The following is a 24,080-nucleotide window of genomic DNA, read 5'->3' as shown; positions in this document are numbered from 1 at the left end:
CGCTGAGCTTGCAAACTTTTAATTATTTTTGGAAAGTCTATGGGAAAAATGAATGAGAAATATACTTCTGGAATTAGGGGGTGAGCGGTCACTGGTTTCCATCTTAAAAGCATCTTGTTTATCTTTTCCACACACATTTGGATCTCATGGTATATTTCAGTTGAAGGCTCCACACTCGCTCAACAATAAAAATACCCTCGTAGTCCTGTCTCCCAAACAATATTCACCCATTTCTTTAAGCTACATATTTTCCTTGTTACAGTATATATCACATAAATCCTTTCTTGTAAATCATGGAGGTATCATAATTTCCTGGTGGAAGGCATCTGCTTGTCTCCAATCTGGAATGTTCCGTGGTATGGCATTAAACTAGCCTGCATTTATTCAATTGTTGGTTTGTTTACTGCATTCTTAGTCGCCCCTCCACAGATTTGACCTGTAACTTATCTTGGTTTGTCTCTTGTTTGTCTCCATGGAGATAGATAAGATACTGTGGAACATTCCAGACCATCTCTATGGAGACAAGCAGGCCTGGCACCTCCTCCAAAAAAGTTACATAGTGCATCTTTAAATTCCCCTGACTTAGAAACACCAGAATATAATAAATAATAATAACAATAATAATAATAATAATATATAGGCTTTACTCACCACATGTCGCTTCACTTGCTCCTGATTCTCACGAGCCTCCTTCTGAGCCTCGTGCATCTCCGCTCTGGTGCTGTCCATCTCCTCCGCCGTCGTCTTCATACTGTCCTTCAAATGAGCCACAGCAGCCATCTTGTTCACCATGTCCTCCATCCTCCGCTCCAGCTCCTGTCTTTGCCGCTCCACCTTAACCTTTACAATGTCCAGTTCATCCCTCTCTCTCACGATCCTCTCCAATCGCTGGTCTAGACGTCGTTCTTTCTTTCGGATTTGGACGTTGATCCATTTGATTTGTGTGTTTGTGTCCTCCTCCTTCATCCTAACCAAGCTTCCCTGTTTTCTCCTGTTGATCTTCATAGTTTTGATCAAGTCTTTTTTTCTCAACACTGCCTCTGCGCTAGCTGCTTCCATCTCGCGGATCTGTGTCTTCATACGGCATAACTTCTCATCTAGCTCTTTATTTTGTATTTCAATGTTTTCTCTCAAATTGTTTAATTCATCCAGTTCTGCCTTAGCGACCTGTCGATCTTGTTCTAACTTCGTTTTCTCTATCTGAATTTCAGTTTTTATCTGTTCCAACTCCCATTTTTCACTTTGGACTTTTAAATGCATTTCATTTATGTAATTTTTATCCATATCATTTTTGTATTTTTGTGCATTCTCCTCATGTTCCATCGTTTCCCAGAGCTGTTCGATCTCTTTCATTAATCTGGTCGCTTTGTTTAAAATGTGGAACGCCTCCTTCTCCAGCTTCCTGTCTTTCCAAATGGTTCTAGCTTCACTGATTATTTCATGTATGAGTTGTTTCTGTCTTATAATTGTCCCCTTTTTAGATTGAATGTTCATTTCTGGTTTGGCCTGTGTCCATGTCAGTTCTGTTTGAGTCAGCTTGTTGTTAAGGCATCTTTTCTCTGTGAAGTAAAGACAAATGTAAATGCTATATTAAAGACGAGACAGTATGCTAAATCAACGTTAATTAGCTTTAAAGGGCCCATACGCTGTTTTCTCTCTAGGTATGTTTTTGAAGAGGTAACATTATAACATGGTTTAAAGCTCACAAGAATCCATCTAGCATAATATAGGACCTTTAATAAGAAAGACCCCCCAAAAAAATGTCTATTGTAATGATTTGTCTTACCCAGCTCTGCCACAAGCTCAGCCTCCTTTTCCTTCAGAAGATGGTAAAAGTTGGATTGCATCTGTGGTGTCCCTCTCTCCACAGTGTCAAACAGCGCCCTCATTTGGTCTGCTGGTGTTAAAGCATGACTGATGGCTGCCCTCTCCTCTTCTGAGATCAGCTCTTGGGACGTCCAGGCTTCTACAATGTCTTCAGGGCATGTTGTTCGAGCGATGATCTCCTCCCTGAAGTCCTCCAGGAAGGTGATCGCTAAAACAAACATGTATTATTATGATTATTATTATTATTAGATCCTTAAATCAAATATAAACCATATTTACATACGTAGAACGGCTCATTATTGTATACTAGGAAGCTACACCAAGCTCGTAATATTTTAAAATGAAATGAAGTTCTTTCAAACTGAAAACACTCTGTTCCACCTTGTGATGTCATGTGGTAATACAGGAAGTGCTCCACTGTGTTTTTAAACTTCATACACCTTCACTAGAATCAATTGGATGATTTCAGCCCTGGAACTGCTAATCTCTGCTCAACAAATGGCAAAGATAGCTGAAAACTACCGCTTCATGACATCACAAGGTGGAACAGAGCATTTTGAGCTTTGCAGATGTAGACAGACTAATAATAAAGTGTCACTCAAACATGTGTGAATGAAACAAAACACAACTCCAGCATACAACATTATAACATGACTTAAAGCTCAGAAGAGTCAATTTTGTGTAATATGGGACCTTTAGGTAAAACTGTAAACATGCTAGAACCATTTATTTTGAATCATAATCATCAATTAAATTATTCTAAATATCTTTATGGAGCCTTACACATGTCTGTTTTGAGTTTTAGTTTTGTTGCTCTAATATAGTTTTCAATTGTGTCTTTATTCTTAATTCTTAACATAATTTTTCATTAAATTTTTTCAGTCCCAAAAGTCAAACATGTTAAGAATTGCAGTATTTCTAGTAACATTCTGGTTTTAAACACACATTAACATTAATTATCACATTAATCCCACATCTTTTAAAATAATCTCACCAAACTCTGGTCTTGATCCAGCCATACTCTTTAATCACTTCTTCCTGTTATTGTAAACAAGGTTACAGACCTGAATAATATATATAAAAAAAATAAAATAAAAATTAAAAACATAACATATATCGTAGCATATTTCTACTGTTGTCATAGCGATTAACAACTTAAAAAATAAAAACACTGTATTTTTGAATGGGAAAAAGTCTTTAAATAATAGTAACAAATAGAACTGACCTCATGTTTGTGTTTTTGTTTTGGTTGAAGCAGTGGCTGGTCTCAGGAGTTTGGAAGGACTTTGTTTCTTGGTGTTAAACTCAGGTCTGTTAAATGTGAACGTTCTATATCACAACATAGTCACATGGTGCGGAGTGTGTGTGTGTGTGTGTGTGTGTGTGATTGTAACGCCCTCTGTGTGTGAGCCTGGCTGATAGTGGCTGTTTGGAGGCTGAGGTGGGACTGCGCTTTTCTGATAAAGATGGAGTGTGGACTGATATGCCGTTATCGTACGCAAAAATAGTAATTAATTTATTATTTATTCTAGTCAAGTTATGTTTTTAATTTTTATGAAAAACATAACTTTGGCCCATATTACACTGTTTTTTTAATCTATGTTATAATGTTTCCTCATCACAAACAGACCTGGAGTTGTGTTTTGTTTCATTCACACATGTTTAACACACAAACCCTGTATATTTAGGCTGAGTTCTTCTCTTAAATTGAAAACACACTGTTCCACCTTGTGATGTCATGGGGGTATACAGGAAGTGCTCCACTGTGTTTTTAAACTCCATACACCTTCACTAGAATCATTTGGATCGTTTCCAACCTGGAATTGCCAATATTTACTGAACTAAAGGTAAAATGTAGCTGTTAACTTTAAAACTACCGCTTCATGACATCACAAGGTGGAACAGAGCATTTTGAGCTTTTTCTCCATGAGGAAATTATTGCTTTACCTGTAACGTTCTAACTCAATTCAAGTTTATTTCTATAGCACATTTAAAACCACTTCAGCTGACCAAAGTGTTTCTCATAAAAGTCAATAAAAAATTATTGTACAGATAACACAATACAAGAGAATAATAAAACACCAAGATATCCTGTATAGCTAGTATCAAGTGCCAGGGAGAAGAGATGGGTCGTCAGTTTACTTTTAAAAGTCTTAATCCATGTTATAATGTAGTTACGTCCTCAAAAACATACATGGAGTTGTGTTTTGTTTCATTCACACGTTTGTGTAACTCCTTATTATTAGTCTGTCTACATCTCCAAAGCTCAAAATACTCTGTTCCACCTTGTGATGTCATGAAGTGGTAGTTTTTAGTTCAGTACAAATGGACAATTGTAGAGCTGAAATGATCCAAATGTTTCTAGTGAAGGTGTATGGAGTTTAAAAACACAGTGGAGTCTGAGTGTTTTCAATTTGAGAGAAGAACTCGGTCTAAATGTACAGGGTTTGTGTGTTAAACATGTGTGAATGAAACAAAACACAGCTCTAGGTATGTTTGTGATGAGGAAACATTATAATATAGATCAGAAAATTGTGGACTATGGGCCTTTAAACTGTGTTAAAGAGTGAGTTCCATATTCTGGCCGCTGCCACAGAAAATCCTCTGTCCACTATCTCCATGATCTCCATGGAAACGAGCAGGTGACACCATCCAGGCCAAGCTACAGGTCAGATCTGCCCACGCACAGTAAGAATTTGAATTTTTACAAGTGCTTTTAAGCAACAACATCTTCAGGGAGGTAAGCAGGAGGTTTGAATATAAGAAAAGTTACATAATGTGCTTTTAATTGCTCTCCCTCTGTCTGTATATTTGTTATAACATGATCAATCAGTTCTAATAGGCTCTAAGTACTGGGCTGGTATATGGAAATATTGCACTAAGTTATATAAATAAGTTGAATGATCTGTGTAAGCTGCTGTATGTTTGTTTGAAAGTTACACTGTAAATAAACGCCATCTACTGGACAAAGTAAAAAACCTGTAATTATAATGACTTTTAATCAGTTATTTTCAGTGGTGGAAGAAGTACTCAATTTTGTTACTCAAGTAAAGGTACACATACTGGAGCAAATATAATAATCAAGTAAAAGTATCACAAGAAAAATCTACTTACATAAAGTATTAAAGTACCTGTTTAAAAAAGTACTTTAAGACTAAAAAGTAAGTGTTGTTTATTTGGTAAAGTGTTAAATGTAGTTATGTTGATTAAAAATAATTCATATTTTGTACAGTAACAATATGAATCAAATTCTTAGTTTTACTCATGAATTTTGTGAATTTATTTTTGTTTGTTCAAAGCCAAAGCCTGAACTCGAAAACAGGATGTTACCATGAATGTGGTAAAAATAACCCCTCAAATTATATGAAAAGTGCTTTTTACTTTTCAGTCCTGTTCAAAATTGTAGTAGAGTAGAAAGAACAGATACCTGCTCTCAAATGTAGTGAAGTAAAAGTAAAAACTATCCACTGTGAAATTTTAAAGTAAAGTACCGATACCTAACATGTACTTAAGTGCAGTACTTTACTACTTTTACTTTACCTTCCACCACTGGTCCTTTTACTTACCTCATAGGGCGTCTAGTAAAAATGTGATCTAATTTTGCCAAACCACAACACAGAGCATCGTAATACCTCAGTGAAAAACACCACATTCACTATTAGACCGAAGTTCAAAGTATGCAGCCTGTTATTATAGTAATTGTTATTGTGTAGAATGGAGCCTGCTAAACCTGTAATTAGTAGTTGATCATTAGAAGTGAGGATTACGATGCTCTGTGTTGTGGTTTAGCCAAATTAGATCACATTTTTACTAGACGCCTTATGAGGTAAGTAAAAGGACCAGTGGTGGAAGGTAACAAAGTAAAAGTAGTAAAGTACTGCACTGAAGTATACATTTTAGGTGTTTGTACTTTACTCGAGTAGATTTTAAAGTGAATAAGTTTTTACTTCACTATATTTGAGAGCAGGTATCTGTACTATCTACTCCACTACATTTTTGAACTGGACTGAAAAGTCAAAGTATTTTTTTTTATTATTGACTGAGACCTGCTGACGCGCTCAAGTTTGTAATCTGAGCAAACAAAAATATAAAAGAATAAAAACAGCTAGAAAAAAAATCGATTTAATTGTTTCAGTTCAGCACAAATCTTTATCAAAATCACTACATTTGAACCTTTATAAGACCTCAAAATCTGTGCTTGATACTTTTACTTTTTACTCTTTAAATACATTTTTAAACAGGTACTTTAATACTTTTACTTAAGTAAGTGATCCTTTTACTTTTACTGGAATATTAATTTATTTTATTTTTTATTTATTTATTTGCTTATTTATTAATTTATTTTATTTTATTTTTTTAAATGTATGTTTTATTTTATTTTATTTTTTGCTCCAGCATCTATACTTTTACTTAAGTGACTAAACTAAGCACTTCTTCAGTTCTGGCTGTTTCCCATATCACTCACGTCCAGTGTCATACCAGTGGACTTGGATCATCTGAAGTGACCCAAACTGACGTCCCCGTTTGTTTTACTATTGACTTGTAGAAGGCCACATATTTGAGACACCCACGCGGCTCCTTGTGTCACTTCCGGTACAGGGCTGTCGTGTTTTCAGACGGAGCTCGCGGAGTTGTGTGGATTTATTTGGGAGCGGTCTTTCTCCTGTCACTCTTCTCCACGGCACGAGCAGAGGAGGAAGTAACACCAGGCGGCCTTCAAATTAAAAGCACCCCCAGTTTCCCACGCGTTAAAACAGCGCGTATTCACTGACGCCATAGAAACTGCACGTATTTTATTGCGTGTAAAACAGTAGTTAAAAAGCAGTTCTAATATTAATCAGTTATTTATTCAGGAAAAAAGAGAAAAGGATTTAGTTTGCTCAGTACTTTTGTATAAGCAGAAAGCACCAACTTGTACTTGACTGCGACTTCTCACCTGGTCCTGAAATACACACTTTTTTCCATTCTTGCTTAGTTGCGTCTGGAAAACATGACTTCATACTTTGAAAGCACCCATTCTTCGTGAAAAACTTAAAAAAGTGGAAAGAATGCTGCAAATAGGCATATATAGGCCTAATCCTATAAAGATGTGACTCTTATCATATATTTGAGGCTCAGAAACTCAGCTTATTTTGAAACTTAATCACTTTTAATAGGCTGTGCTCCTTTTGGAAACATTTCCGGGTTATTATGTAGTGTTTTTCACTTATAAATTGCTATTACTAGACCATAAAGTGAAACCATATTTTTTCACCCTTGGGCCTATAGTTAAGCCCATAGAAACAGACTCACTGGTCTATATAAACGACAGGCAGAACAGGAAAAGCGAGAGCGTCACGCGGCTTTTATTTTGAAACGTAAAGACAAATCGGCGCGCGTGCCACTGTGCGTCTTGACGTAGATGTCGCCGTACAAAACATGTACTCTAGAAGGAGCTCAGAGCCTCGCGTTGATCTAACTCCAGACAGTTAGTGTGGAGCAGAGTGTTTGCGGTACAGCTGGTAAAGTAAAGATGGGCGCTTTGGAGTGAAGTTTCGCTCGGACACAGCAGCCTGGACACTTCTCCTGTTTTTGCTCTGTTTTTTCTGTTGGGCACTCCTTTTTGTGTGCGCTGGATGTGGCGGACCGAGTTCAGGAGAGATCCCAGCGAACATTCCCCATAGGTGGGTAAGATAAGTTAGGACTTTACTTCCCTTTGAGCTGAATTGATGACAGAAAGCCTGGAAAAGCCCTTAAAGCTGTAGGCTAGTTGTTTGTGGTGTTAGACAGGGGCAGGTTTATGAAGTCCCTGGCGTGTCTTGTGCTGTAGCCCACACTTACCTTTACGAACATGGAATAGTGTCGCCTAAAACAAAGAATCTGACTTAGAGCTGTGGACTGTAGCCTACATGACGCAAGTTTTTTTGTAAACAACCCCGCATGCAAGGCCATGAGGAGCACATCAGCGCATAGTGTACTTAGTAACACTGTAGTACTTTGTCAAATCCAATCTATTCACTTCTACTTCACTTTGAACTTAAACTGTGCCTTATTTTTTTTACTCATGGGACTTTTTATTCATGCATTTGCTTTAAAATTAGAAAACACTTTAACCCAAAAAGATGTCTGTGTAATTCATCAGTTGTCCAGGTCTGATCTAGAGCAAAAGATGAAGTTTAAATCTGTCAACTGGACAAATCATTGTAGTAGTGAAGATGTTTCACTGCTTCTTCAGTGCTGGTCAGATTGCTGGTGGACACTGCCTTATATCTTTCTGAAGGGAGGGGATAACTACACTCAAACTGTACTGCTATTGTCTCCAGTTTCAGCCTTTAATGGCTCTATTCAAACTTTAATGGCCCTACTATTGTTCTGTTTTGTTTTCTTTTGTTTGCTTGGGTAGTTTAACCCAAAAACTAATGCGGTTGACCTATATTTTTATCATGACTATTTAGCCTACTTGCCCTAAACATTTATTGGTATCTTATCTTAACGTTGACACATTAAAATATAAAGTTAACAAGATGACTCAAGCAAGTTATTATGATAGTTTTCAGGAAATGGCAACTGCTCTCAGTGGCCGAGCTCCAGGAGGACGAGGACCTAACCGGAGTAAGGGTCGCATTCTGGGGATCATAGACGCCATTCACGATGCTGTGGGTCCCCCCAAACAAGCCGCTGCTGACCGACGCACCGTGGAGAAAACATGGAAGTTTATGGACAAAGTTGTAAGTGTGTTTGTGTCTCTAAATAGCATATTCTATTACAGCATATTGCTGTTTTTGTGTTACTGTTTACTGCTTATTTAAGCTTGTTTTACACCTGCATAGTCCCACGTTAATCTTAGTTTTGTCCTGCTTTAGTTTCTGGCTCAAAAAGTTAATAATTGCTCTCATTAAAGGTGGTATTAAGCAAAATCGCTTTTTAAGTGGTGTTAACCAGTTAGCCTACCCACTCAAAGGTAATTTAAGGTAATCTATATTCCCCTGCAGCCAAGACGGTGATTCCTGTTTTACCCTACCCCCTATACACGGCACTACTTTGTACTTACTGTCTTCTCCAGTTTGGGTATTTTTTAAATTAATGATACACATGTGATTCTGCTTCAGCCACTTTGGTACAAATAAAAAAAAAATCTATAGGCAGAAGGCTGAAAAAAATGGGAAAAATATCCAACTGTGAATTTTCTGACAAGCATTGCAATTTTTGATTTGTGATTTATGTCTTCACTAATAGGATTATGTTCAAAGTTCATGTTTTAAATCCGTCCAGATTCCCTCTGAAGAAAGGGTTTAGCAGTTTTTATGCAGAATAAAACTCATATTTTGTTGTGTGTGTAGGAAATGATGGTATTTCAAAAACTGCAGTCTTTCCATTCAAATTTAGATTAGATTGTGATTAATTCTGCAGCCGTAATTGGCAGGGCTGCACTTTTTGTGATGATGTTTGATCCACAGTTTCCAAAGCTCTACACAGCAGACTAGTTTTGCTTATTTGTCTGTTCTACCATGAGATTTGAGCTCATTATAGACTCATTATAGACATTCTGTTATATATTTATTGCAACTCATACCTTTTAACAGTACTATGCAGTTAGAACACTTTTTGGTGGATAATTCTGCTTTATGTTTTGGTTTCAATATTATCATTTATCATCTAGGCAAGGCAAGGCAAGATTATTTGTATAGCACAATTAGTATGCAAATGAATTCAAAGTGCTTTACAGAATAAGAAAGACATTAAAATTACAATACAACAAATCAAAAGATAAATAATCATTGTAAAATTAACATTAAAAGAGAAGAGGGCAGAATAAAAACCTTTCAGTCATATGTACAGCTTTGTCAGTGTAAAGACTTCAGGAAGACTGTTCCAGGTTTTAGCTGCAGAAAAGTGAAACTTTGATTCCCTATGTATAGTCCTGATGTAGTCCTGATGTAGTCCTGATGTAGTCCTGGTGTAGTCCTGGTGTAGTCCTGGTGTAGTCCTGGTGTAGTCCTGGTTAATCCTGGTTTAGTCCTGGTTTAGTCCTGTTTTAGTCCTGTTTTAGTCCTGGTTAATCCTGGTTTACTCCTGACTCTGGGCAGGAGTAGTAGGAGGCTGGGACTAAAACCAGGACTAAACCAGGAGGCTGGTCCCTGAAGTCCTCAGAGTGTGAGATGGTTCATATGGACAGACAAAAGCATAATTCATGATCTTATCATTACTGTGTATTTGCAGGTTCGCCTCTGTCAGAACCCCAGACTGCAGCTGAAGAACAGCCCCCCATATATACTGGATATATTACCTGATGCCTACCAGCACCTCAGGCTAATACTGGGGAAATATGAGGAGAACCAGAAACTCACACAGCTTAGTGAAAACGAGTACTTTAAAATCTACATCGACAGCCTCATGAAGAAGTCCAAGAGGGCTATTCGGCTTTTCAAAGAGGGAAAGGAGAGGATGTACGAGGAGCAGTCTCAGGATAGGTAAGTGCTGTTTTTGAATCTGCTGGGTCCAAGTGTCTGTAGTAGGGATGCACCATATAAAAATGTGAAATATTGATATCGCAATGTTGACTATTGCAAGAAGTGAATGATATTGTGACAACACAAAGAAATTTTACAGAAAGTTTTTGAGAAGTTGAATGGAAAAAAGACAGATTATATTGTTTAAATCTACAGTGTCCTATGTGTCTGTAGTAGGGATGCGCCATATAAAAATGCAAAATATCGTTATCGTAATATTGGCTGATGCTGTAATCGATATCACAAGAAATCAACTCTATCACAACAACACAAAGTTCTCCATTTTATAGAAAATGACGTTTTTGGAAAGGGAAAAAGCCAGATTGTTTTCATGATTTTCCTCACTTGGGACAGTCTCTCATTTATTTATTTATTTAGTTATTTTATCGTTTATTTGAATAGGGACAGATGGAACAAACATAGATGAACAATTCAGTAATCTGATGCAGGTATCACAGCGTTTATATCTTAGAATAATTCGCAAAACCAGTCCCCAAAAGGGCTTTTAAAAACGTTCAAATTTCACTAAAAAGCTGTGATATTATTTGTAGAAGAAGCTGTAAATATAGTGAATTTGTCAAGAGAATAAAATATCAAAATTTCACACATTTACAAACTCAGACTCACTTTTCACTCTTTCTCAGTCCCCTCTCTCCCCCCGTCCCCTCCATACTCTCTCGCTCTCTCCCTCTCACGCTCCTGTCCCCCCATAGGCCTGTCACAATAACACATTTAAAGTTTGACGATAAACTATAATATTTAAACTAATTTATTCCACTAACACAAAAAAACAAAGAGCAGATTTAAACCACAAAAAATATTCTAAATCTAAAAACCACGAGCTGCAATAAAGAAACAGCAGTATGACACACTTTAGTTCCGGTGTTTGTATCTGTAATGAGGCACAGAAGTTATTCATTCAACCTTTACGGCTTAAATATTATCATATAGCCAAAAATAAACCAAAGATTTCCCAGTTGTGCCAAAAAAAAGTACACGTGATAAATATTGACCCCAAAAAAATATTGTTTTGTCAGTTGTGATTATAAATGTTAATCACCAGATTATTAAAGTGCATTAGTGGCACCACTGTATCCACTTTTGCAAGTCCTTGAAGTGTATTTCATTTTTGGGAAGGAAAATAACCAAAGCTTTTTTCCCCATTTCAGTTTTAGTGTGACATGTCATGATAATCACTGCATCGACTTATCGTTCAATACAAGACAGATGGAACAATCATTTTTGGGGATCCATATTTATTGTGGGAACTTTTACTTTGTTCCAGTAGGAATTTATTATTATTATTTTTTTCTGCACTAAAATGAGATTAGAGCTTTTGAGAGTGGAATATGAACTTCTATGACTCATTATATATACAACATAACTACTTTTTTGTGTTTTTTTTTTTTTTTACAGCTTATATGTGTGTACATGCGTTTAGAAAACTTTCTGGGGGATAATTCTGCTTCATGGTTTGATTTCAAAATGTGTTATTGTGACAGGCCTGGTTCCAGTGTGGCCAGTTTTTAGCCTTAGACAATCATGAGATGTTGGATTAAAAATTCCCGTATCAAAGTTCAACAAACAAGTGAAATATTCAGGCAATGAAGTAGTCCCTTTATAAATACATTTTTACAGTGTTGTTCTCCATTTTCCAGAAAATTACTGTTTTTGGAAAGTAACATGGACAAAAAGCCAGATTCTATTCATGATTTCTTTTACTTGGGTCAGTCATGGTTTATTTATTTTTTTGTCACAGTTTGACTTGTAAATGAACACGTGCACATTTCTTGTTTTAAATTAACTGAACTTGTTATGCCAAAAAATTTGCTATATTCAAATTAAATATTCCAATAACACAATACAAGACATATCAGACACATCGAATATCACATCCCTGTCTCATATCGTACAGTCTTTGTCACCTTTACACCTAAATACAGTGATCTGTGAAATATTTTTGGCATGGAGTTTTACCTGCAGAAACCTGTTGAAACCACATTCTTTTTGAGTTGGTGTTTGCAGCAGGCTAATCACAGTTTTGACCTTCTCTGACCTCTCTTTACAAAACCCCTTTGAAATTAAAGCATTCTTTCATGTCTGAAGTACGGTGGTCAAAGGTACTGAAGCTAGAATTGAAACTAGATACTCATTTGAGCAGGTATTGGTACTAAAACATTCACAGGACAGAAATGAACCTTCCCTGAACGGCTTTAGAATGATCTTCAGCTGTATCACAACAAGTATAAGACACATAGACTCCATCAGCTCCAATTCACTTTACATTGGAAAACTGTGGCAGCTCTCTCTGCAACTGGCTCATTGTTTTTGGTCTTAAAATGTTCGTATTAACCCGCTCTACATGATCCTGGTAATTTATTTCTTTACTGTTCTGATCAAAATTCACATGTCCAGGAGCATTGAAATTTGAGGGAAGACTGAAATCTGAACTACTAAACTAATATGAGAATCAAATGCATTTCCAAGCAGTTTTTTGAGATTTATACTACAGGGTTAGCAGGTTCTATGCACAATAAGACTTATTAATTGGTTGTTTACTTTGCAAATGATATTGTGTTGGCTATATACCTATGGTGATTTAGATTCTGTATTCAGTTGTGATGTATTTGCAGTCGTAGTTGTTGGGGGTCTCATTAGTCTCCTCCTCTGTGTACCATGTGAGCTCTAATAAAATGTGGAGCGATGTCCTTCGTTACAAGTGCAGTGAAAGATTCTGTGATTTGTGAGGCCTCATGTGCGTTTCCATGATGTGTCACTTTAATATTGTTCCACGCTCAGATCTCTTTAGTTTACCACAGCCTTGCTAACGCCTCATAACTGCTCCGTGTGTTCAATGTCACTGTGATGAGTAGTACTGACCGTGGAAAACCTCTGAAGTGACTTTGAAATGATGAAAGACCTACAGAGACATTCACATTTTGTATTAGATTAAAATGTGGTTCAGATGAAAGCAGACATTAGTGCCATCGGGTTCACAGTGTGCGAGGCAGGTCTAGACAGTGGCCTGCAGAGCCGAGCACACAGATATATGCATATGAATGTAAATATAAGAAGAATCCTCTCTGTGGACACAGGCTGATGCTCATCTTCACTGAGAGCTTTGTCCACTTAAACAGGGTCAGTCCAAGGACACACAGCAGGACCAGCAGTGACCCTGAAACTGCCACAAACCAGAGCGGAGCCGCCAGAGCAGAGCCGTCAGAGCAGAGCTGTCAGAGCAGAGCCGTCAGACACTGGAGATGGCAGACATGGCTCTGCTCTATCGTGTTCACTGAGATCAGCTCCTTGTGAGGGACACAGACTGACCCAGCCATTCTCAGAGAGTGAAAAGTCTCATAGAGAAGTGAAAGAGAGAGTTTGAACAAAGGAAACATGCACAGGCCTCATCAGCACAAAGAAATGATGCTGTCATTTTGGGTTGTCAGAGTACAGCCAGAGTCTATACCTTCCACTGGAAATTGCAATCATGCAAAAATGCAGCATTATATTTGAACAGACGTGGTCCGTGTGCTGACATCGCCAACGGGAAGTGTATGTAAATAACAGCATCAGCCTCATCTGTCTCTTTGCTCAGATGATCTAAACAAATGTGTTTTGAGCGGCACTATTTCCCCTTTAACAATGACCTAAACACATTACAAACACTTAGTATTGACCGGGGCAGCGGAAGTGATGAGGACGAGAAATGGGATCTAAGCATAAAATTGTGTGAATAATGTAAAGAAGAAACTATTGTCTGAAACACAGTTTTACAGTCTGTTAGCTCCAGTTATGTGTGTGTGTATATAGAGAGATATATATTTAATACCACACTCACATAAGTGAGAAAATGTAATATTTTCCACCATTTCACACCGAGCTTCTTTTTGAAAAGAGTAGCTGGTGTAGATTTAATTAAGAGTGTGAGGCTCCAGTGGCTCTTAGGAGCTTTGACCATGTGCAGTGCAGAGGGAAAATCCCCTTGTGCTTTTACATCCTGTTCATATATTTCCTCTGTATAAGCCTCAAATAGAGTGGGGTGCGTTTGATTTGTCTCTCAGAACAGCTCGGATAATTCCTCACACCGTTCCCTTTTCCCTGTTCCCTGGGCCTGTGTGGACATTAATTGCCTCTTCTTCACCTCTAAAGCTCCCAGAGGGCTGCGCCTGCGTCAGCTCAATTTATCAAGTCCACTGCACTTCATTAGCATCAGTTACTATACAGTAAACAGCTCACGTTTCAGCCACACTCCACCTTAAACACGGGACCCTGCGACTATATAGAGATAACCTAGGCCTGGGTGTTGTGCTGCAGGACCATTTCCCATTAACCCTAAACTTACAGTAAGATAATCCTCCAGGTGCTCCGGCCTGAGATCTGACAGGAGCACTTTCTCTCACTGCTTTTACAGGCGGCACTGGGGCACTGGTTTAAGAATGGGTCAAATACAGAGAACACATTTCTGTAATCAAAATGTCCACTGAGAAACCAATGTATGATTTAATGTTAGTTTTCATTAAATTAAAATCAACGTTTAACATCTCCATCAGTTCTGTTGTGTGCAAACAAACGGATAATGAACTGTACTCACTGTTAGGCCACAATAATCACTATATCAACTTCAATATATCATAAATGGAACAATCATTTTTGGGGGTCAGTGTTTATCATGGGGGCTTTTTCTTTGTAGTGGTGGGAAATTTTTGGTTATTTCGTCTACAGTATGCCAAGATTTGAACTGTAGAAGTTTGAACTATGAACTAAAATGACACAGATCTACAGATCAATAATGGTTTCAATATTATTTATCATCTATATTGACTATTGAGGCACAGACACAATAACAATAATGCAAGATAATCCCAGTAAATGCATTTTTATATAGACAGTATCATTAAAAGGCCTGAGCTGCACCAGATAAACAGCAGAGGGAACCAAGAATTAAACATAGAAGTCACTTATTCAAAACGCTGCAGCTCAAAACTGTTCATGTTTCATTAAAAAAATAGAAAATCCCCAGAATATAAAAAAATATACACGATAAATATTGACCTCCATCATATATTATCACAGCTTGCAATTACTGAACGATAAGTAAAAATTGTGATTATAATGAAGCTGGCAAGCGTCCATTTTGTTTAATACAGGACGTTTAAGCTGTTGTGTGAAGTCTGTGTAATAACTGTTGGTGTTGCCCTGTGCTCATATAGTATTGGATTACTGGCATAGAGAGTATCACACGACAGTCTCCAGGTTTGATTTCATGGTGTTATTGACCTGATAGCGTTGGCTTTTATTACATTAGGGCCAGTTTTACACCGTGGGCATGTGTATGTACTGTAAAACTATATGAGACGAGTTCTTCATATACTCTCCTTCAACTGAAATTTTATTGTTTTACTCTGTGGTTATAATGATGTATTAGTATCACAGCTTTTGCCGGAAGACAAATAGAACCCAATTTTAATCAAAGTAGTGGTGATGATCTGTAAAAATAAAACTAAGAACTAGTGATATAGTGATACATCGGTTGGTGAGAGATGTGCACTTTTTAATCAATCAAAAACTGAGTGCGAAATGTGTCTAAACTGCCCTGGTCTCTTTATATATGGGAAAATAAGGGCTGTGAGGGAGTTTGGAATAAATTACATAATCCCAGAAAATAATCCAATTTGGCTCTTTACCTATCCGCCCTAAAAGATTGACCATCAGTTTCTGGCATCTAAACAGTCTCTATCGCCAACTTTGCTTTTGCGTTGTCATTTTTTGTTGAAAGATGTTTGAGTGTGGACATTTCAGATTACTCCATGGTTGCAGACAAAGTTATATTATTTCTTATGCTGGTATTGGCTTTCTAAACTTCCAAAATAGAAAATAAAAGTTTAAATGTTTATTTCATTTTGCCAGAATCAAGCCAGGAGGTGGCCCTGGGACTGCAAACGATTAATGAGTTTTAAAATACTGTTCATCTCAAACTGACATTTATTTCCACACTTTTATTATTTGCAGCTAAAGCAATCTAAAATACTTTAATAAAAGATTTAGATTTTTGTTGTGTACTTAATAAACCAGCACCAAACCTTCAAAATTCTCAGGAGTAGTTGGCAGGGCAGCTAGAGTTTAAAGGTCCTGTATTACACAAAACTGACTCTTGTGACTCAAAAACATACCTGGAGTTGTGTTTTGTTTCATTCACACATGTTTGAATAACACTTTATCTGTCTGTCTTTTTTTCTAAAGCTCAAAATGCTCTGTTCCACCTTGTGATGTCATGAAGAGGTAGTTTTCAAGTTAACAGCTCCTTTTACCTTTAGTTGAGTAGAGATTGGCAATTCCAGACCTGAAATAATCCATATGATTCTAGTGAAGGTGTATGTAGTTTAAAAACACAGTGGAGCACTTCCTGTATCACCACATGACATCACAAGGTGGAACAGAGTGTTTTCTTTTTGAGAGAAGAACACAGCCTAAATATGCAGGATTTGTGTGATGGTGTTTGTGATGAGGAAACAACATATATCAGAAAATACTGTAATATGGGCTCTTTACAGTTGGAAATATATATAAGTACTGAACTAATACAGGAATCACATGCGTTTCCAAACTGTTTTTCGAGACACATTCATTTGATGTTTACTTTGCAAAGGATTTTCTGATGGCTAAATAACCGCAGCGACGTTCAGTTTGCGATATATCTTGCAGTCGTAGTTGTTGGTGTCTCATTAGTTTGCTGCTCTGTGTGGGTGGGAGTCATTTCTGAGCATTCTGCGATTGATCTGCCACTGTACAAACAAAGTTACTCACCAAATCCAGTGACAAAGACTCGTTATACAGCTAGCGTCTCTTTGAGGAAATACCCCAGTGATTCAGCTCCTGGTCCACTCCTGTCTCCAGGGATGGGGGGAGGGTGGGGTGAGTGGGGTGAGTCCAATACACCAGACTGTTTCATATGCTTGATTAACTGCTTTGATTGATGCCCCCACCCCACCCCCGAACAGCCTTTTTTTGTAGGCTAGACCCCAATTTAAGCCAGCTGATGTCTGCGCCACCCCCTCCCCACGGACCCCCAGCTCTGGTACTGTCTTGTCTGTGTTTACTGCGGACCACCTGAGCCCACCACACCCCAAATACACGATAGGAATATTAATGAACGAGATGTACAAAAGGGGTGCTGGAGGTTTTTTTGGAAGTGGTCTCGGATAAGATTGGTACTGTGTTGTTTTGTTTCTTACTGTTTACTTTATATATTGCTTCTACGAAACTCAGATACTCAGATTCTAATTGATACTTAACCTAGTATCAGTTTTTTATTTTGTTTTTTTAACATCGTAATATTGGAATCAGTATTGAGTCTATGCCTGAGTATTGAAATCAAGTTTGAAATTTTAGTATCATGACAACACCCATCAGATAAAACCATAGACAGCTTAGCAACGCTGTCAATCAAACCTGTTGCTAAGGCTAGCCAGAGCAGCCTCGGGAAAAGAAGATGCAAAATTAGTCTGTTATTACTGTTCATTTCTTGATTTACAGACACAATAGTGAAAATAAAAATTTTAAGTTCACACAGATAACAGGTAAATGGTCAAATTTTTTATATAACGCTTTTCCACCTTCAAGCAAACCTGCCATGATAGTGACTATATCCACTAATGATTCAGTGTGTGAAAGCTGGAACTATATTTTTTTGGCTCAGTATTCATTGTGTGTATAATTTCTTTGCACTACTGGGAAATTTTTGGGTATTTTTTGGCTATAGATAAGATTTAAGCCGTAAAAGGTTGAATGAATAACTTGTATGACTCATTACAGCTGCAAACTCAGTACTAAAGTGTTTCATTCAGCTGTTTATTTACTACAGCTCATGATTTTTAACAATATTGTAGATTTAGAATATTTTTTGTGGTGTAAATCTGCTCTGGGGTTTTTGTTTTAGTGGCATAAATGAGCTTCAATATTATCGTTTATCGTCTGTATTTATTTCAGCGATATATCGAACTTCAAAATGTGTTACCGTGGCAGGTCAGGTGAGGTGGGTTAAGTGTCTTGCTACGGCAACGACAGTATCCATTATAATTCTGTTCAAAGTTCACATTTTAAACTTATCCAGAAGAGTTGACAAAAAGACTGAAATATGAACTGACAAACTAATATAGTAATTAAAAAGCATGATACTACATGATAAAACATGATTGTACAGGTCATAAGTGCAGGGTTAGCAGTTTTTATGCAGAACAAGACCACATGGAGACACAGGGAGGGCATCTGACACACAGGGGATTTTACACAGAATAAGACAGGATATTTTATTGTTTGTGGATAAAATGATGATGACCTGTTATTTGCTAATTGTGTCCATTCAAATAGTTATTTTGATTTCTTTGTGCTGAATGTAGCAGCTCTACATCACATCTTCCAGTTATTTTGTTTTGTAAGAATAGATTTCTGGACTCGTTTGAAGACGCTTTAGGGAAGATGTGTCATTTTGAGATATTATTTTTTTTGCTTTCAGAGCTAGAGGTGCTGTGTCTGTCAGGTTTAGACACATGGACCAGACTTCTGTATCAGCCGGATTAGTTGTTTCTGAGATGAAAATTGTGCTGGGGAGACAGAGCTGCTAACGCTGCATAAAATGACATTGACAAACTGGAGCTCTGTGGGTTTCATAACTCACTCACCACTGCAGGAGATGCTTTGGCTCAGCTCAAAACCTGCTCAGGTTCCTCTGTGAAGAACTAATGTGTCTAGGGCTGTGTCTGGAGAAGTTTAATTGATTAATCAGTTGATGGAGTTTTAGTTGACCAAAATTTGTATTAGTTGCTTTGACTAATGATTTTATTTAGATGATAAGGATTTATATGAGACAACAGCACAAAGGAGAAGTGAGTGAGACTTTTAGCTGAAGATTTGGTATTTTTTGCTATTTATACATAAAAAGTAGGGATGCACCGATATAATACTGGAATTAAATATAAACCCCGATATTGATTATTATTATTATTTATCAGACCGGATATTGGTTCCAAGATCGGTTCAGCCAGTTTCGATTTTGATCTATAAATTGGTGTAATAAGACAATTTACTGACCAATGTTGGCCCAAAATGTCTTGTGATAAAAAATAAATTAAAAAATATAGTATTTTTACAAATCTGTTTTGTAATTTCTTTAAGTGATAAGTAACTGTTACAAAACACATTTTGGTCATTTTTACATTGTAGCTCTCATGTATTTCAACACAGTGTCTCTATTAGTATCGGCTGATACTGGGTATCAGCAGATGCTTATGGTACTTGTACTTTTCTCTGCATAAATAGTAGTTTTTGCATGAGCCCCCCCTGCTGGTGTGTCTCGTGAGTGCAGTTTTTTAGTGGACTAATCGATCTGCGGCACGTCTTTAGTCGACTTCTAACCGGTTCTAAACGTGTCTAAATGTGTCGTTTAGAACAGTCTGGAGCCAAACACCTCCCCCTGGTTTTGTTGAGCGATGCCGCTGGAGTTTGGCTGCAGTTAATGTTGCCAGCATACATCAAGTACAAGTAGGAAAAACAAAATACTAAATTATGTCTATCATATACCAAATCTGCACAATTTTTGACATCGCATCATTCTCACGGCACTTTTCCACTAATAAAGAATGAACTGGTAAGGACTCAGTCATTTCAACTGTGATTTTTTTAGCAAACACTGAAATAAAGATTGACCAATATAATGGTTACTTCATATAACAGGCCAATATTTGCTCCTTTTAATGAATCAGCTATCGGCCTTAAATCTCCAGCAGAGGCTGATATTGAGTTTGGGTCAACCAGCTGCCTAAATCTGCATAAAGCATATATGAACACTTAAGTCCATAGAGGGTAGTGCAAAAATGAGCTCTCATCCAGTTTGTTGTAAACTAAGGCTGTGGGTGAGTTTGTACTAAATTCAAACTAAATATGGGAAAATTACCAAAATCAGCTCGGCATATCGCCCCAAAATATCACCAGAGGTCACCGGCTGTTCTGGATTATAATCAATCGGCCATGGAAAAAACACATATCACCCACTCCCTCTCTAACCTGAGGACGCTCTACTCCAGTACCTAATAAACATTTTGACCCACTTTAAAACAGGAAGAGGTAAACCAAAACATTGTTGGAATAAATCGGAATTTTCGGTAAACAGTTTAGATGTTTGGTCATAAAAGGCAGCTGGAATGAAGAGGATCCAGGAGTAAATTTGACTTCCAGCTAAAGGCTGTGTGTGGGACACTGCAGGGAAATGCTTAGGAAGTGCTTAGAGATTACGTCAGAAATGAGCAAAACAAAAGTGAGAAAAACTCGTGTGATATGCAGATATTAGTCAATACAACTGTTGGAATATCAGCTACACCAGGAGCCTCACAGTAAAATTAAGGTATTGTTGTCCCCGTAGGGAAATGTGTCTTCTACATTTGACCCATCATTCAATGTCTCTGGGACACTGCATCAGGAGCAGTCTGCTGATCTTGAGCTAGTCCTGGTCAGGATTATCTTGGCTGAAACTTTTTACATATTGTGAATGTTTTGGGTTGATGTGAGAAATCAGAGTGCCCAAATGAAACCCACTCAGACACAGGGAGAACATGCAAAGTTTCGGGAGTCCCTAAGCCCAAATCTTCTTATTATAAGGTGAGCGTGCTAGCCTTTCGACCTCCATGCTGCTTTATTCTGTTGTAGGCCTATTGTGATAATGTTTCTGAGCAAATGCAATAGAAACTAGCTACCTTTCTGCACCAACACCATCATCTCATATGTTTTTTTCCATATCAGCGCCTACATTTGTCGAGAGCTTTGTAGAACTGTAAACTCGTCAGTCTGATCCATTGTGACGTTTCCTGTGTGCCTGGTGGCTGTTTGCTGTGTGTAAATGGAGCCTATGATGAATAAGTGCACTTTTCTCATATATCTCCTCATATCCTCAAGCACAGTTCAAACGTACACACAAACATCACATGAAGAAGCCTGTCCCTGTGTGACTCGTGTGGCCCTGAGCTGCATCTCTGAGTCCTGAGTCCTGAGTCCTGAGTCCTGAGTCCTGAGTCCTGAGTCCTGAGTCCTGAGTCCTGAGTCCTGAGTCCTGAGTCCTGAGTCCTGAGTCCTGAGTCCTGAGTCCTGAGTCCTGAGTCCTGAGTCCTGAGTCCTGAGTCCTGAGTCCTGAGTCCTGAGTCGTATCACCCGGCCCGTACAGCGTCGCTTTAAACGCTTCTTAAAGTGATTGTCTCTAAATCAGCAGGATTAAAAGTGCATGTCTTTTGCCAGGAAACAGAGTGTTGCAGATAAAAGACAATCTGACCTCGCCCCCTCCCTCTCTTCTTCCCTCTCTTTCTCTCTATCTGTCTTCTCTCTACCTCTCTCTATCTCTCTACCTCACTTTCTATCTCCCCCTTCTCCTTGTCTTTTTCCTTCCTTCCTTCCTTTTCTCTATCTATCTCTCTCCTTCCCCTCTTCCCCTCCTCCGTCCATTCCTTGCTTCATCCTCTCTCCCTTTCCCTCTCTGCCCCCCTCTCCTTCCCTCTCCCTTCCTCTCTCCTTCCCTCTCTGTCCCTCAGTCCCCCCCTTCCTCTCCCCTCTTTCCCTCTCTCTCTGTCTCTGTCTCTCTTTCTCTCTCCTTCCCTCTCCCTCCCTCCATCCTCTCTCCCCCTCTCCTTTCCTCTCTGTCTTCTTCTCTCCTTCCTTTACCTCCTTTCCACCCTCCAACCTTTCTCCCTCTCTGTCTCTCTCTCCCTCTCTCCTTCCTTCCTTCCGTCCCTCCCTCCATCCATCCTCTGTCTCCCTTTCTCCTCCTCACTCCGTCTCACTAGCTCTCCCTCTCTCTCCCTCCTCCCACCCCTCCATTCTCTCTGTCACTCTCTCTCCCTCTCCCCCCTCCTCTCACCCTCCCTCTCTCCCTCTCCCTCTCCCTCCATCCTCTCTGTCACTTTCTCTTCCTCTCCCTCTACCTCTCCCTCTACCTCCATCCTCTGTCTTTCCCTCTCCCTTCCCTCTCTCTTCCTCTCTCCCTCCATCCTCTCTGTCTTTCCCTCTCCCTTCCCTCTCTCTTCCTCTCTCCCTCCATCCTCTCTGTCTTTCCCTCTCCCTTCCCTCTCTCCCTCTCCCTCCATCCTCTCTGTTCCCTCTCTCTCCCTCTCCCTCCATCCTCTCTGTCTTTCCCTCTCCTTTCCCTCTCTCTTCCCCTCTCCCTCCTTCCTCTCTGTCTCTCCTTCTCTCCCTCTCTCTCCCTCTCCCTCCATCCTCTCTGTCTTTCCCTCTCCCTTCCCTCTCTCCCTCTCCCTCCATCCTCTCTGTTCCCTCTCTCTCCCTCTCCCTCCATCCTCTCTGTCTTTCCCTCTCCTTTCCCTCTCTATTCCCCTCTCCCTCCTTCCTCTCTGTCTCTCCTTCTCTCCCTCTCTCTCCCTCTCCCTCCTTCCTCTCTGTCTCTCCTTCTCTCCCTCTCTCTTCCTCTCTCTCTCCATCCTCTCTGTCTCTCCCTCTCTCCCTCTCCCTCCATCCACCCGTCTGCGTCTCTGCTCTCATTATGATTAGCCCTGAGTCACTGTGTACACTTTTCCAGGGAGCTCTCAGAGACTAACTGCTGTAATCAGAATCTACAGTGTTGGCCTTTTCAACATGGAAATAAGAGCTTTGTCTGAATATGTTGATTTTGTGTCTTTAGTTTAATCCAAACCTAATATAAAAAAACACATTGTGGGCCATCGATCAGGCAGAGCTGTTTGTGTTCATGTTTTAACCAGGTTTGGAGGCCTTCTTTTCCAGTAAATGACACAGAAAACATGGAGTAAATATTGAATAATTGTTAACACACTCACGATTCTGCTGTGGTGTGGGCCCTTGTAATAACGACCTGCTTAAGGCTGGTGTTAAGCCTGTCACAATAACATACTTTAAAAAATAAAGTATCGACGATAAACGATAATTTTTAAACTAATTTATGCCGCTGACACAAAAACCCAGAAGTAGATTTAAACCACAAAACTATTCTAAATCTACAATATTGTTAAAAATCATGAGCTGCAGTAAATAACCAGCAGAATGAAACACTTTAGTACTTCAGTTTGACCTTTTCTGGCTCAAGTCTTGTCATATAGCCAAAAATGGACTAAAAATGTTTGATTGTGTTTGTCACAGATCCACTCTTGTTACACCCAAATGACTCTTTACGCTGTTTAACCTGCTTCTCCATCGGTGTGGCCTCAACAAACCGGTCACTTAACGATGGGCAGATTTTATATTACAAGCCAGAACTGAGTGAAACACAATTATTCGGCTCAAAATGGGCCTGTCACAGTAATTACCATATCGATTTATAGTTCAGTATATGAGAATGATTTGCAAATAATAAAATCGTCTGCTAGTTTACTTTGGATATGTGCCGAATGCCCTCTGCGTGAGTGGGCAGTGTGGTTAGTGTCTTACCAAGGTCAGTGAAAGTGGGTCAGTCTAACAGGTGTTTGAGTTTGAACTGGTAACCCTGTGGTGGGAGGGAAAACGCCAAACCCACTGTTGTCCTTGGAACCCAAATATGCCCTGTGCTATTTAAAGCCAAAAAGAAAAACTGAAATAAAAGCATGTTGTTTTTTTTATTATTAATGTTTTATTGCTCTGAAAAAGGAAAAACATGTGTCCTTACTCTGAGCGGACTTGCATCTCCACAAACCCGACTGTCCTTCAGACCAAGTGCATCTCCAGGGAAATGTTGTTCTTTGGTTATAATATTCCACAGTCTGGCATAAAACATGTTGCTAG

At 38.7% G+C, this 24,080-nt stretch overlaps 2 protein-coding genes across 5 annotated transcripts in view; one reads left to right on the top strand and one right to left on the bottom strand.

Moving 5' to 3' along the window:
* The window catches only part of LOC117380946 (muscle-specific protein 300 kDa-like), a 32,135-nt gene extending 28,939 nt beyond the window's left edge, over window positions 1–3,196 (bottom strand). The window contains exons 1-4 of one of the 3 annotated variants that reach the window (XM_055226975.1): window positions 3,053–3,196; window positions 2,822–2,891; window positions 1,787–2,035; window positions 652–1,559 (exon numbers count right to left, since the gene is read on the bottom strand). In XM_055226975.1, the coding sequence (XP_055082950.1) occupies window positions 652–1,559; window positions 1,787–2,035; window positions 2,822–2,846 (1,182 nt within the window). In that variant the 5' untranslated portion in view covers window positions 2,847–2,891; window positions 3,053–3,196. The remainder of the gene's footprint in view (window positions 1–651; window positions 1,560–1,786; window positions 2,036–2,821; window positions 2,892–3,052) is intronic. The other 2 variants (XM_055226976.1, XM_055226977.1) reach the window with 2 other exon arrangements.
* Window positions 3,197–7,339: 4,143 nt separating this feature from the next.
* cblb (Cbl proto-oncogene B, E3 ubiquitin protein ligase) overlaps window positions 7,340–24,080 on the top strand; it is a 125,375-nt gene continuing 108,634 nt past the window's right edge. The window contains exons 1-3 of one of the 2 annotated variants that reach the window (XM_055226843.1): window positions 7,340–7,490; window positions 8,357–8,534; window positions 10,027–10,277. In XM_055226843.1, the coding sequence (XP_055082818.1) occupies window positions 8,367–8,534; window positions 10,027–10,277 (419 nt within the window). In that variant the 5' untranslated portion in view covers window positions 7,340–7,490; window positions 8,357–8,366. Of the gene's footprint in view, window positions 7,495–8,356; window positions 8,535–10,026; window positions 10,278–24,080 lie in introns of both variants that reach the window. The other variant, XM_033978491.2, reaches the window with a different exon arrangement.

Source organism: Periophthalmus magnuspinnatus, chromosome 14 (genome assembly GCF_009829125.3).
Source record: "Periophthalmus magnuspinnatus isolate fPerMag1 chromosome 14, fPerMag1.2.pri, whole genome shotgun sequence".
NCBI classification, from domain to species: domain Eukaryota; kingdom Metazoa; phylum Chordata; class Actinopteri; order Gobiiformes; family Gobiidae; genus Periophthalmus; species Periophthalmus magnuspinnatus.
Note: the sequence above shows the minus strand (reverse complement) of the source record. Positions and strands in the feature narration are given on the sequence as shown.